Genomic DNA, 16,049 nt, shown 5'->3' on the forward strand with positions numbered 1-16,049 from the left:
ATTTATTCAATGGGTTAATTCTTGCTGTCTTAACACCACCAAATGTCATGTGCACTTTGCATGCATTATTTGTTTTTAGCACGCACGTATGCAGGCACCAGTGCACTATGTGAAGAGTTGTGGACTTTCCTGAGGAACCAGTAAGCAGAAAATGTCTTTACAACTTGTCCTGGTAACCGCTCTTGCCTTTCTTTATCCTCATTGGTGAATTCAGATTCACCCTGACAAGTAAATGTATTGGCTAGCTGCACAGACCTCACTGTACACACACACACAACCGCTCCTCACTGCACTTTTCAGGCTGGACTCATGGCCATGACCAATACATATAAATAGTAGGTTATATTTTATAAGCTATTCTGCGGTCCTACTCCTCTGGACTGTGAGTCAAACTGATCACCTCACGCATGTAGGTTTGGAGCAGTACCTCTACGGTACATGGCCTTGTCAGTCTTACTACTCTGACAGTATTACTTTAATTCTGCATCCAGCGGCAAAAGATTCTAGTAGTTATGGCAGCAGTCTGTGGTTTAGTGGATGGAGTGGCCCCAAATGCCTGTTTTATTGCTTGGTTGCATTCACAAGCAAACTTCTGCATTTCCACTCAAAAACCTTGGGTGTTCTCGAGAAAGAGCTTCAGTTTCATTGGTAGGCGATAGTGGAAAAATCTCCTAACATGCAAACATACACTGTGCCATTAAAGCAGGGGTATCAAACTCAATTTACCTGGGAGCCGCAGGAGGCAAAGTCAGGATGAGGCTGGGCCGCATAAGGGAATCAATCAATCAGCAGCTCCCGCGCGCCCCCCACCCCCGGTCCCTTGTGCATTAATTTTTATTTCAAAATCAAATTCACACTGAAAGAACTATTTTGCCTTTTTTACCTTATAGTTCGCTTCAGTGCTCCCATTACAAGTAATCCGCCGCGTCCCCGCCGCAAAACGAGGGCTGCAGAGTCCCCAAATTGCCCTGGGGGCAATTTGCCGGCATTTCCTGGAAGGGGCAGAGCTTTCAACTTCAGCTCTGCCCCTCCTGACGTCAATCGCGGCGCATCGCCGCCTCTGCCCGCCCCTCTCACTCTTCCTTCACAGAGAGGGGCGGGCAGAGGATTGACGTCAGGAGGGGCAGAGCTGAAGCTGAAAGCTCTGCCCCTTCCAGGAAATGCCGGCGGATTGCCCCCGGCAATTTGGGGGCTCTGTAGCCCTCGTTTAGCGGCGGGGATGCAGCGGATTACTTGGGAGCACTAAAGCGAACTATAAGTAAGCTTTTGCCGGCGAGGGCCACAAAATATTGTATCGAGGGCCGCAAATGGCCCGTGGGCCGCGAGTTTGAGACCCCTGCATTAAAGTGATCCTGAAGTGATAGAAAACAAGTTAGGCACTTACCTCAGTACTGGGAAGCATCTGGTTAGTCCAGAAGCTTCTGTAGATCCACCCACATGCCACAGATCAAGCACTGGGTCCCTCTTTAAACCATTAGCAGCTTCAGTACAGTTCTCTCTTTTGAGATATTCAGCTGTAAATTCTTTGAATGCTTTGAGGTCTCTCTGCTAGCAGAAAATGTAGAAACTGAAAGCAGATGTCGTATGTTATTGTCTCACACTCCCCCCTAGTGGCAAGCGGGCATAAATACACATTACAGCAGTACTAATTAGAAGCAAGGAAAATTTAACAAATAAGTAAAAACGTGCTAAAATTGGCCTGGAGCACTTGCAAGCCTTTAAATAAATTGGCTGCTAAAGGGTTAAAGGACCACTATCCTGTAAAATTTAAAACACATATAAAGTGTTGCTCTCTCTGAGTGACATGCACTATAAATTATCTTTTTTTTTTTTTTTTTTTTTCCTATGTTGCTGACACTTACAGGAGGTAGTAGAAATTTGAGATTTTGGACTAGTTGATCTGCTTATGGTAGATTCTCAGTATTGCCTTTATTCTTTTCAAAAGCAATCCCTGGAAAGGATCCTTACAAAAAAAGATACTGACCAGCCCTCCTAATTGCTTACATCCTATGTTGGCAGTTGGACTGAGCAACCGCTGTTTAGTAAGTGCCTTTGTAAATAAATAACTGAGAGTCCCCCATGAGGAGATTGACTAGTCTAATATTTGTCAGATTTTCAGTACTTACTATTAAAAGTAATTTTATTGTGCATTTTACTCTAGGAGAAATCTCATTTTGTATTTTTATGTATTTTAAATTTTATAATTCGTTTTGATAGTGGTCATTTAACCTCCTTAGCGGTAACCCTGAGTCAGGCTTGGACTGTAAATCTGTAGCTCAGAGCAGTAACTTGAATCTGAATAGCCACTGGGAGGTATATGCAGAGGCTGTGCGCAGCGGGAGATTTATAGTGGATCCGAGATGAACTTTTACTCATTGCATAATTGTGTTCCTTTCCTATTGTTTATAGGGCATTCCTCAAGCAAAATATTTTTTTGTTTTTGTTTTAATACTCTAATTCCCTATAAACTAAAGAAGCCACGCCCACAGGTTTTTAGAGAGCCAAAGCACTTTCAGACAGTAGCAAGGGCTCATGGGAGCTCAGTCTGGGCAGGAGGAGGGTGAGGTATTGCTAGCCAGAGATTTTAGAGGGGGGGGTTTCGGGGGGAAATTAGGTTTCTTTTTTTTTTTTTTGCTCAAGATGCAGATAAGCCTGCCTCTGTGTAATGTTTACAAACAACATGGCTGCTGTCATTGTATCACAGGAATAATCAATCATATTCTATTAAAGCTGTTTGCAGCTAGATTTGCTGTCTAAACTTTAGGTAACATATATAGACAAGTTACTTGTTATAGTTAGTTTTTCATCTCGGATCCGCTTTAAGTGCTGCCCACAAGACCTTTGGCTCCAATAGAAACATAAGTTGCCATACTTTTCCCCCATAGGCTGAAGCTGCACTAGGTACACAGTGCGGCATGAAGCTGGGGGATGTCAAAGAATATGAGGACATTGCAGCAAAGAGGAGGATGTAATGGTTGCAGGGCACAGGGCAGCGGAGGACACAAATATGTGCTGCTAGGGCTTACTTTCAGGCTGGGGCTTATATTCGGAGCATGCTCTAAATTTTAGCCAGGGCTTATTTTCAGGGTATGTCTTATTTTCGGGGAAACACAGTAGTACAGCTTCCACTTCCTGGCTTAGTGGACATTTGCATGTAAGGAGAGTTTTACCTCTTGTGTTTAGTAGAGAGAATCAATAGGATTAACATCTGTGGCCAAGGCAAGCTCTAGTTTGACAGGAACCAGGAATTTGGCTTGAGCAACAATGAAGAGTTGGGCAAGGTTTTTCTAATACAGAGACTCCCGGGCGATTAACAGTTAATTGATGGGCGTTCATTTATTTGGGTTCTGAATAGGACTAGCATATTTTTTTAGTTCTGCAGATGCAGTTCAGGATTCCGTCACTGAGGGGCAGTATGGATGCCCAAGGGGATCAGATTGAGCTTTGTGTCACAACCCGGGGCAGGTGCTGTACAGATTCTCTCTACTACCCCTTCCTCACCAAAAATTAACACAAACTATGTTTACAGTCTAAAATGACGAATGGTCTGAAGTAGGCTTAGAAAAATGACATATTTGAAGGAAAAACTAATTGCCGAATAGCCGATTTCAAAAGCGCCTCCTTGTAACATGAGAGCAAAATAATTTGATGCTATGAGCAGATTGTGTAAGTAAGCTCTCATACTAATAATAATAAAGTGGTAAAATTGGATGCGAGTACCAGGCTTAAAGGATACCCGAGGTGACACGATGAGATAGACACGGGTATGTACAGTGCCAAGCACACTAATTACTATGCTGTGTTCCTTCTTTTCCTGCATCAGGAATGCAAGTAGCAGTTTCTGTCCGGCTTGGGTTGTACTCTGTAGCATAACCCTCACCTTTCCTTGCAGAAAAATGGGTTCTTCCTGCAGGAAAGAGATATAAAGGATCAATAGTTCATATATTTTAGCTCGGGTATAGTTCAATGAATGTATCATTGAGCAGAGATAATGAAAGAGTAAAAGCTTAAAAAGTAGATTTAAATAAAACTGGGATATGTAAAAAAGTCATTTTTAGGAGGAGGGTAGATGCAATTGTTTATCTCATTAGTTGATTTTCACCTTGTGTCCTTTAAGGGATGAAGCTTGAAAAGCAGACGGCCTCATGTATGAGGTGTCTGATTGTCTAACAGGTTCTGTTACTCTCCTAACAGTCAGTCGCTGCTTGTTCCTGTTACTTTTGTGCGCAACACACAGGTGCAGCGGCTGGTTGCTAAGAGAAGGGTAGAAAATGTATGCAAGTCAGGCACTTCAAATGTATCTCCTAGAAGCTCCGCCTCTTCTGCAGCCAGACCTCTGACCCACTTTTACGTCCTATTTGCACGTGATTATGTGTTTATAGATTTCCATATTCTTGTATGTAGACTGGTACATGGACAGAGGATCTCTGATCAGGGACCTCACTGCTAGTGCCTAAAGATAAAGCATTGGGGTGCTCCTCTGCATAGATTTCACTCCCCTCCTCCACATCCCGTGGAAAGTCTGTATTGTATCCGCCCTGACAGTATATGTGCTGAATGTTTTACAAGTTTCTAAACTTTGCTGCATTCTGAGTGTCAATCACCCCCCACTCTTCTCTGCCCAGTACTGACATATCTGTCAATGGTGCATCCTGATTGGCCAAAGTACCATCAGGCTTTTTGATGACACCATGGTGATGCTTTGCTGTTGTCACAGTGCTGATCTCGCAGTAGGAAGTTACAGAAAAATCAACGATGGAAGCGTGTGGCCCCTTGCTTCAAAATTCCATCCTATGGCACCATCAAAAGTTTTCAAAGACTGATCAGATGCTTTGACCAAAAATGATGCGCAGTACTGAATAGAGGTTAATTGGTCTGGTTGCAACATTTCCATGGATTGTACAATCGCATTTAAAGGTGACAGTGGATTTGATGGAATGGACTGCTTGATCAAACAGATAAAAATCGACTTGTGTATGCTAGGGTTAAATGATTGTATGGCAGTATGCACCGTCTGCGTATGGATATCCAGTTGGTGGTTCAAGTCCATATAAAGGCTCATACACACGTCCAACATAATGCACAACAAGTACGTACACACAGGCCTACCAACTAAATAACCACAAAGTCATTGGTAACCGTAATAATAAGAAAAGCCAGATACTTTTTACCTAAGGAGAGGGAAGGCTCAATAGGACCCAGAGCCTTCTCTCTCCTTAGGCAACTACACAACATGTCCGCATTCAAAAATAACGTTTTTCAAACGACTTGTGCTCATGTTCCAACCTGCAAGATAGTTGTGCAGGTTGATCGCTTAATGGATCTGGCAAATAACTGGTTATCAGTTGGACGTCTAGTTGTTTGCCAGCTGTACATGTGCCCAACTGTCTTCCAACAGGCTGTTTGGATGATAGTTGGGCAGATTGTTTGGATGTGTGTACGAGCCTTTATGTGACTGTTAGTAGGGATTGGTAATATGGTGGTTGGTTAGTGTGTGTGTGTGTGTGTGTGTGTGTGTGTGTGTGTGTGTGTGTGTGTGTGTGTGTGTGTGTGTGTGTGTGTGTGTGTGTGTGTGTGTGTGTGTGTGTGTGTGTGTGTGTGTGTGTGTGTGTGTGTGTGTGTGTGTGTGTGTGTGTGTGTGTGTGTGTGTGTGTGTGTGTGTGTGTGTGTGTCTGACCAAAGCATTCCTCATGTTTTTCACACTAACGTAGGCTGCTAATATGCATTGATCATGGGTGTGTCTGTGGCGTCACTAGGTTACACTAACTCATTGGTTCATTGTGTTAAAGAGACACAAGCGAAAAAAATTATATAATGAATTGGAGGTGTAGTATGGATAATTTCTAGAATATTAGAAGCAAAGAAAATATGCTCATGTTTTTATTTTCAGTTATATAGTTGTTGTTTTTTTTTACATTGCATCATTCTGCAATATTTGCAGTTCACACACTACTCAGCATTCTGAATGATTTTACAGAGCAGGCCAGTAAACTTCCCTCTGCAGAACAAAAACAAAACAATGACTGACAGTTGAGATAACAAGCTTCAGAAGACAGAGCTCTCTGTGATTTTGAAAGTCGTGGAGCTCAATGGCTCTTTTGCATAGATAACTGGAGTTTAACTCTTCCTGTACTGGAAAAAATTTTAGACTTATGTCTCTGCTCCTAATGTTTAATTTTTAGCTGTACTACACATACCAATCATTGTCATTTTTTTCTCTTCAGTGTCTCTAAGTGGTTGTTCAGGGGGGCATTTGGGCCTAGAGTACAGAAGTGACCTGGCCTGGGATTGATCTTGACTCTTGCCTGTTAGGTGGCCGGCATTTGCCGCATTGAGGCCATATCAGACCAAAGAGAGGATCGCTGCATGGTTTGTGAACTAGCGTGACTGCTGCTTCACCCTGTAGCAGGATCTTTTTTTTAATTTTTTTTTTTTTATAAATCCAGGACTGTGTTTGTAGGGTCACCGACAGTGTTGCGTGCCAGTTTTCGCTTTCGAGAAAATATTCACAAAAATCCATTGTATTTTTGTAATATGGTCAAAGAAGAAACCTCTTTCCTTCCTACGCGATATCCACTATAAAGGTTATTTTAACTGTGAGCGTTTGTGAAGAAAGCTAAAATAATGTTTTGTTTTTTTTAGCGCAAAAAAAAAAAAATCAAACTTTTTAGAAAATTATTTTTGATGGCGTTTTCGCTCGAAAGTCGAATCTGACATTATTATTACAAAAAATTAATGCGTAAAGCACATCGCCATTTTCGCTCCTCAATGGTCACTGATGGTCCTTTGGGCCGGAAATGCCTTAGTAAAACGGGCCAAGTGAGTGTGAATGTTCTGTATGACTATTATTGCATTTTATGGACCGCTAGGACGGGGTTATTCTGAAACGGACATACATGCTTGAGATGGGGGTGGGGCTCTGAATGGTGTTGCGTTTCTTTGGGTTAAGGGAAGAGTTTTTGTTTGTTCTTAACTTTTTGTTTTGTTTGTGCACAAACTCCTCCGCCTGCTTCTTACCCACTAAATCTCCACATTGTGTGAAGAGCTTTCCCCGCCCCCTTGGTGCTGCTCTCCTCCTCCTATCTCTGGCACCGCCCCCTCTCTACCGCATGTCCCCTTTTTTTATTTTATTTTTTTATTTTCTATTTTATTGCTCATTCTTGTACTAAACATTTAACTGTTCAAATGTAAAATAAAATAAATATTTTGTATTTATTACCATTTTCTTTTCTCCTTTTTTTTTTTCTTGATGCCTTCTGAGTTTTAATAACTGACACAACGCTAACTAACCTGACCTCTTTTTAACCCCGGACACATCTGGGAAGACGGGACGTGGTGCTGTGCATGCTGGGAAATACGTATGTACTGCGCAAAGGAGAAACTAGATAGAGAAATGCAATTTTCTTCTGACGGGTAGAAAAATGAATTGGCAATAAAGAGTTTTTTATTACTCTGTACTTTGAACCTCACTATCCAACTGACATATGCTGTAAGTTCACAATGTAAGGTGCTGAACTAAAAGGGCACCTGTCTGTTTGGGACTAGTGATGGTCATGTCTAGGAGAACTCGTGGAGAAGCATGTGATCAGTTTGGCCAGGTAATAGATATGTAAAGGTAGCCATACAGCAGGCGATGTTGGGCAGATTCGACCAAGAGACAAATCTCTCTCGGATCGAATCTAATTAGAGAGAGATCTGTCAGCTGCCCATACATTGCAGGCCGATTCCCGATCAATCTCAGCATGAAATCTCTTGGGAATTAGCCGAGCACGCCGCATCATCGACGCTGTCCTTTTAACGTGTATTGTACCCTATACCATGGGCGTCCGCACATAGGGGAGAAATGGGGCAGCCCCCCCGACCATCAGCCTCAGCCACTTCCCTCGGCCGTCCCCGCTGCCTATCATGTAACATGCAGCGTCAGACCTCCGATCAGCCGGCGACCAGCGAGAAGCAGGCGCTAGTACCTTGCAGACACCGCACTGATATGTGGAAGTGACGTCAAATGTCACTTCCACATATGCAGCGTGGTGTCCACAGGGGGTAAACAGTGCCCGCTTCTTACTGGTCACTGGCTGATCGTAGGTCTGACGCAGACATGCTGCCTGTTACATGATGGACAGCGGGGATGTGTGGGTGAGGTTGAGGTATTCATCACGGTGAGTGTGGTAGGAGTCCCTGTCACTACCTAAAACTGGGCAATCCCTGTCACTAAACATAGGGCCCTCGGCTCTGCCTTCATTCTCCGAGCGGCTTTTGCTGTTTGGGAGACTTTTAGGCAGCGAAACCGCCATCTTTACTGTTATTACAGCGCTGCGATCAGCAGCAGCGCTGTACTGGGCACAGCCGTGTGACACGGCTGTTCCCCTGGGGGTCAAGAGAGCGATCGCCGTGATTGGCCGGCTGGGGGAAGTGAGGGATTGGAAAATAAATAAATAAAAATAGTCAAACAGAAAAAAAAAACAAATATTTATAAAAAAAAAATAAACTGGGGTGCGATCAGACCCCACCAACAGAGAGAACTGTTGGTGGTGGTGGTGGGGGGGGGGGGGAGGGGGGGGATTGGGGGAAGGAATCACTTGTGTGCTGTGTTGTGCGGCCCTGCAGCTTGGCCTTAAAGCTGCAGTGGCCATTTTAGTAAAAATGTGCCTGGTCTTTAGGTGGGGGTTTACCACTGTGGTCCTCAAGTGGTTAAAGTGGACCTGAACTCTTGCACAGGACAGACGGAAAATGTAGAGAAATGCACCCTGAATGTATTTAGAGAGTTTAACCTGTTTAATTCCCCCTCATCTGTGACTAATCACAAGTTGTAATTTTACCTCTCCCCTGTGTCACATGACTGCCTATGGCAGATAAGCAGATAAGCCCATTTGAAAGCACAGGCTATGTGTGCTTCCATGAATCAGGAAATAGAAACTGCAAATTTATTTTAGGATTTGTAAAGAAATTTTTTTTTGTTCAAAGGTTATTATGATGATATGTATCTTTTAGAGCAGAGAGGAGGCCTGGGTTGAGGTCCACTTTAAGGGCCCTTTTACACTTAATCCGTTGCTCCCAGTTAAAACTGAAAGAAAACTGATATTCAAAGTAATGCCCATGCTTTCCTATGGCACAGTTCCCACATAACGCATTTTAACTGAAATCTTTTTCACAGTGCACGGCTATGGAAAAAACACGTACTAACACACAGAGCTGGGACAAGGTCCTCCAGCACCCAAGGCTGAGACACCAAAGTGCGCTCCTCCATCCCTCCCACCCCAGCTGTCACACACTGATTGCTATTAGACTATGAGGCACCCCAGGGCCCCCAACACCTTAATCTCTAGTTATCTGGCTTGCAGTCACTGCCATGTATCTCCTTTTCCTATTTCTTTCTGCTTCAAACACAATTAGGAATGACAGCTCAATCAATTATGCGCCCCCTCCTACACTGCGGCCTGAGGCTGGAGCCTCTCCAGCCTATGCCTCGGCCCGGCCCTGCACGCAGTACCAACTGATTAAGTGTAAACGGGCATAAGTCTCTGATTCGCTAGTCATGATTATGTTCTAAAGCAGGATGTGACCACAGCAAATCAGAACTTAGCACATCTATCAGCTGATCAAACCAATCACATGCTTCTCCATGAGCTCTCCTAGACATGACCATGACTAGATGGTGCCAAATCGGAATTTAAAAGAAACCTGAATTGAGAGTGATATGGAGGCTGCCATATTTGTTTCCTTTTCAACAATACCAGTTGCCTGGCTGTCCTGCTAATCCTTCTGGATCAGTAGTGTCTGAATCATAGACCAGAAACAAGCGTGCATCTAATCTTGTCAGATTTTTGTCAAACATCCGATTCTGCATGCCTGTTCAGGGTCTATGGCTACAAGTATTTGAGGCAGGGGATCAGCAGGACAGCCAGGCAACTGGTATTGTTTAAAAGAAATACATATGGCAGCCTCCATATCCCTCTCATTTCAGGTTCCCTTTAAAGCAAACCTTAAAGAGAATCTGTAACGTCAAAACGTCCCCTGGGGGGTACTCACCTAGGGTGGGGGAAGCCTCAGGATCCTAATGAGGCTTCCCACGCCGTCCTCCATCCGTCAGGGGTCTTGCTGCAGCCCTCCGTACAGCGGTGACCTCAATATTTACCTTTCCAGGCTCCAGCAGGGGCGCTCTGACGGCTGTCGGCTCCGAAGTAGGCGGAAATACCCGATCGCCGTCGGGTCTGCTCTACTGCGCAGGCGCAAGTTTCCGGCGCCTGCACAGTAGAGCGGACCCGACTGAGATCGGGTAGTTCCGTCTACTTTGGAGCCGAAAGCAGCCACAACGCCCCCACTGGAGCCAGCAAAGGTAAATATTGAACTGACAGTCGGGTCTGTCGCCGGCTGTTCGGAGGGCTGCAGCGAGACCCCCGTGGGACAGAGGACAGCGGGGGGGGAAGCTTCATTAGGATCCGGAGGCTTCCCCCACCCGAGGTGAGTACCCCCCAGGGGATGTTTTTCATGTTAGAGTCTCTATAAAAGAAAATAGTGTCTCCCAACTCCTTACTGTTCAAATGGCTAACCTGCCTGACTTTGTGCGAGAATAATGCTATCTCTAGAATACAGTTTATAACTGTATCCCAGTATAGTTAATGCTGGCAGCATCCATTTGCAGTTAATTGCAATCTCATGAGCTGCAGCTATGGGTTCAGAGGAGGATTCTATGTGAGGGACAATTGTCCTTACTAACATCAGTGCAATGACAGTGCCAGGCAAGCTTCCTCCTGTGGCAGAGGATAGACAGTTTGGGCAGCAAACAATGTAAGGCTGGGCATACATAAAGTAGATGTGGAAAACTATCGCCATCTACCACTTTGCTACATCAGGGTGTATCTCTGCAAAAAAAATCAGTCTTAGGCCTGGTGCACACCAAAAACCGCTAGCAGATCCGCAAAATGCTAGCAGATTTTGAAACGCTTTTTGTTATTTTTCTATGGCGTTTTGCGGATTGTTGCAGCGGATTTCAGTATAGTAGATTTCATATATTGTTACAGTAAAGCGGTTACTGAACAGCTTCTGTAACAAAAACGCCGGCAAAACCGCTCTGAACAGGCGTTTTTCAGAGCGGTTTGCGTATTTCCTATACTTAACATTGAGGCAGAAACGCACCCGTAATCCAAAATCTGCAGCAGCCCGGGAGTATGTGTTTCTGCAAAACGCCTCCCGCTCTGGTGTGCACCAGCCCATTGAAATACATTACCCTAGCGGATCCGCACCCGCAGGCGGATCGCAAACCGCAGCGGAAACGTTCTGGTGTGCACTAGGCCTTACTGTTAGAAGAATACCACCTTTTCCATCACAGAACAGAAGCTGAGATGAAATCAATGTTACCCATCACCAGTGATAAAGGGAAAAAAAAATTTGAGTATGTAAATTCTGGTTTCACTAGAATGGGTGTTATGAGTCTGTGGAAACCAGTTATTCAACAGCTGATTTATTCTGGCAGTTCCACAATTCCCACTGATGCAAATTCTGGTTCCCGCCAAACCGGAATTTGGACATTTGTCAAACTTTCTCTTAAAGGACAACTGAAGAGAGAGGCATATGGAGGCTGCCATGTTCATTTCCTTTTAAAGGACTTCCGAGGCCAAAACTAAGAAAATTACACTGTACCTTTTTTCTTAGCCAGATCCACGGAGGACGCCCTGCGCGTCCTCCGCTCCGTTCTGCCGTCAGTGTCGGCCTATTCGTTCCCCCAGGGCAAGCCCCGACCCCACCGAACGGGTCGCATCAATGCCACCCCTAAGATGGCCGCCGCCTTGATCCGCGGCTGCGCAGTACGCTTTGCCGCGATTGCGACTGCGCAGCCTTTAGCCCGCCTCTCGCCGCGTATGGGTCCCGGCATCCTCCTGAAGCGTGCGGCGGGAGGCGGGCTAAAGGCTGCGCAGTCGCAATTGCGGCAAAGCGTACTGCGCAGCCGCGGATCAAGGCGGCGGCCATCTTAGGGGTGGCATCGATGCGACCCGTTCGGTGGGGTCGGGGCTTGCCCTGGGGGAACGAATAGGCCGACACTGACGGCAGAACGGAGCGGAGGACGCGCAGGGCGTCCTCCGTGGATTCGGCTAAGAAAAAGGTACAGTGTAATTTTCTTAGTTTTGGCCTCGGAAGTCCTTTAAGCAATACCAGTTGCCTGGCTGTCCTGCTGATCCTCTGCCTCTAATACTATATTAGCCATAGCCCCTGAACAAGCATGCAGCAGATCAGGTGTTTCAGACTTTAAAGTCAGATCTGACAAGAATAGCTGCATGCTTGTTTCTGGTGTTATTCAGATACTACTGCATAGAAATAGACCAGCAGGGCTGCCAGGCAACTGGTATTGATTAAAAGGATATAAATATGGCAGCCTCCGTATACCTCTTACTTCAGTTCCCCTTTAAAACTAGTTTACTCACAAATGTTTCCCCATATGGCATTTCTTGTGGTGTCATCTGTTTTCATCTGCTGACTTCCTGTTGGGGGACAGGAAAAAAAAGGTACGTTCCCCTAAAGGAGACACAGCAGTCGTCTGCTCCCTGTGCACTGCGTGCGATTCTGATTTTTTTTTAATCGGTTTTTAAATCAGATTTCAATTTTTAATCGTTGCTGCATGCTGCGTTTTTTTTTTCCTCCGTTTTTCTGTTGATTGTATTCAGGGAAAATTGGAATTGCAAAACAGATTTGCAGTGTACAGGGAGCCTAAATCTGGAGGGTGGGGAGAAGTGTTTGGGGTATGATTAGGGGCTACTACAGGTGAAAGCCAAAAAAGACTATTGTGCAAAAGTCAATTTATTACAGTAACTCAACTTAAAGAGAACCCGAGGTGTGTTTACAGAATGTTATCTGCATACAGAGGCTGGATCTGCCTATACAGCCCAGCCTCTGTTGCTATCCCAAACCCCACTAAAGTCCCCCTGCACTCTGCAATCCCTCATAAATCACAGCCATGCTATGAGGCTGTGTTTACATCTGTAGTGTCAGTCTCAGCTGCTCCCCCGCCTCCTGCATAGCTCCAGTCCCTGCCCCCGTCCCTTCCCTCCAATCAGCAGGGAGAGAAGGGATGCAGGCGGGGACTGGAGTTCTGCAGGAGGCGGGGAGGGGAGAGCAGCAGACTGACACTATAGAGATAAACACAGCCAGCTCTGACAAGCTGTTTGTCAGCAGCGTGGCTGTGATTTATGAGGGATTGCAGAGTGCAGGGGGACCTTAGGGGGGTTTGGGATAGCAACAGAGGCTGGGCTGTATAGGCAGATCCAGCCTCTGTATGCAGATAATATTCTTCAAACCCACCTCGGGTTCTCTTTAAAAGGTGAAACTAATATATGAAATAGTTATTACATGCAAAGTGAGATATTTCAAGCCTTTATCATTTTGATGATTATGGCTTGCAGCTTATGAGAAGATCAAAATCTTAGACAATTAGAATATTCTGACAATGTTCAATATTCTAGGCTCAGTGTCATCAGACTGCTAACCAGGGAGCCAGCTAGGGCTGTGGAGTCGGAAGCAATTTTTGGGTACCTGGAGTTGAAGGTTTCATAAACTGAGCAGTCAGATGATTTTTGTGACAACTATACAGCCCTGGAACCAATGCAGGAACAATAGGACCAGGAGAGGAACGGGATTCTTAAGGCTCATACACACATCAGACTATAGTCTTTGGAAAATGAAAGATCACAGACCAATCTTACCACCCTTCATGTAGTATAAGAGCCATACTCTACACAGTCTTTTCTATGGAGCTGAACTCCACATCAGAAAAAAATCATTGCAAGATGCTGCACACACAGATGCTGTACAGACACAAAAGATCAGTATCTGCAAAAGATCTGTTCCTGCCAAAAATCCATTCCTGCAAATTGCAATGATAGTCTGAGATCTGCAGATCATCATACACACATGATTTAACTGACATTCATCTGCAGATCAAGCAATCATCCGCGAATCTGAAAATCCATCCTGGTGGATCTGATCTGCAGATGAATTTCAGTTAAATCATGTGTGTACGATGATCTGCAGATCTCATAGACTATCATTGCAATTTGCAGGAATGGATTTTTGGCAAGAACAGATCTTTTACAGCTACATATCTTTTGAGTGTGTGCAGCATCTTGCAAAGATTTTTTTCTGTTGGGGAGTTCAGCTCCATAGAATAGACTGGGAAGGTATAGCTCTCATACTACATGAAGGGTGGTAAGATTGGTCTGTGATCTTTCATTTTCCAGACTATAGTCTGATGTGTGTATGCACCTTTAGGGTTTTCTTTGCAACTGCTGTTCAGGAAATGCTGCTGAAAACAAAGTCTAACTGGCAAAATAATGTGCAGGTGAGTAGGAAGGCTGGCTGGTATCTTACTATTTTGGCAGTTAAACCGCTGTTCAGGAAATGCTGATGAAAACAAAGAAAACCCTGAGAATCTCTCATGAGCAGATGGACTGGCCCAAAATCTGTTGGTTCTGTCAGATTTTAACTGCCTACTTTTTTTTTTTTTCTTTTTTGCAATAGTGGTCTTTTAAAGAGGCACTCCAGTGAAAATAATGTAATAAAAATTAAGCTTTTTTTTTTTAAATTACATTATGTATGTATAAATGATAGTCAGTGTTTGCCCATTGTAAAATCTTTCCTCTCCCTGATTTACATTCTGACATTTATCACAGTGACCTTTTTACTGCTGGCAGGTGATGTCAGTGAAGGGAGGTACTTGCTTTTTTGGCAGTTGGGAACAGCTGTAAACAGCTATAATAACCTACTATCTGTGCCTGACACATAACCATATAATATAACTACATCACTGAGAGATCACACTTTGATTCAAAAATGCTGTATTATTATTCAAAAACAATCAAATACACATCATACAAATAATCCCTCAGTATTGCACAACCCTATAAACCGGAACACTGGCTACTCCCAAGTAGTAGGAGGGACAACAGATTTTGAAATCTGTGTACAGATTGTGTAGGTATGCTCGCCTACTACATGGAAGTGGTGAAACTGGCCAATCATTATCCAATCCAAATTGGATGTGTGTACATTTGACATTGCTGCATTCCGTATTGTATTGTTTGTCAGTTTGACCTCACTTTGCCCCAGATTAATGCTTGTGTTCTGCATTTCAGGACTGTTTCAAAGCAGAAAGGCTGCTGAGCCACCGGATGCCCAGCAGGGTGCAGCGTGCGCCAACATGTCAGCAGATATAATAGGCTTAGTAACACTCCAGATATTGGATCTCGCGTATTACACATCCGTGCAGCAGGATCGGCCAATCGCAGCTACCCAACCAGGAAAACACAGTAATCGCTCCAAGATCTCTAGTATTAGGTGCAATGCTTTTGTTACCAGTATTAATGCGATTTCATGCCTCTAAATGAATGAAGTGTGCGCTGTGGCACCAGCCACTCCCCTTTAAGGGGAGGAGCACAAGGCAGATAAAACTCTGCTGCTCCTATGGTTGTAACTGACAGTATTACAGTGTGCAAAGTGTATCATAGCAATCCTTAAACTGGTTTCTACGGAAAGTATCAATTTTTGTAAAATTCATTAATAAACCTTTTGTAATGCAACCAACAGTTGGCCATTGTAATGCTACCACACTTGGTCACAGAAAATGACTCTTTATTGCATTTTTTTACATTAATTTTTAAGTCCCTTCTGTAATATTCTTATTTATATAGCACCGACATCTTCCACAGCGCTGTACAGAGTATATAGTCTAGTCACTTAACTGTCCCTCAGAGGAGCTCACAATCTAATCCCTGCTATAGTCTTATGTCTATGCGTGTATGTATCGTGTAGTGTATGTATGTATGTATTGTAGTCTAGGGACAATTTAAAGGATACCCGAGGTGAAATAAGATAGACATGTGTATGTACAGTGCCTGGCACACAAATAACTATGCTGTGATCCTTTTTTTTTTTTTCTTTCTCTGCCTGAAAGAGTTAAATATCAGGTATGTAAGTGGCTGACTCAGTCCTGACTGAGACAGGAAGTAACTACAAGGTGACCCTCACTGATAAGAAATTCTAACTATAAAACACTTTCCTAG

The 16,049-nt window shown here is 44.2% G+C and overlaps 1 protein-coding gene across 1 annotated transcript in view; it reads left to right on the forward strand.

Annotated features, from left to right (window-relative positions):
- The window catches only part of SLC35A2 (solute carrier family 35 member A2), a 55,619-nt gene extending 40,096 nt beyond the window's left edge, over nucleotides 1–15,523 (forward strand). The window contains exon 5 of the mRNA XM_068248810.1: nucleotides 15,123–15,523. Within this exon, the coding sequence (XP_068104911.1) occupies nucleotides 15,123–15,150 (28 nt within the window). The 3' untranslated portion in view covers nucleotides 15,151–15,523. The remainder of the gene's footprint in view (nucleotides 1–15,122) is intronic.
- Nucleotides 15,524–16,049: the final 526 nt, after the last annotated feature.

Source organism: Hyperolius riggenbachi, chromosome 8, assembly GCF_040937935.1.
Source record: "Hyperolius riggenbachi isolate aHypRig1 chromosome 8, aHypRig1.pri, whole genome shotgun sequence".
In the NCBI taxonomy this organism is placed as follows: Eukaryota; Metazoa; Chordata; class Amphibia; order Anura; family Hyperoliidae; genus Hyperolius; species Hyperolius riggenbachi.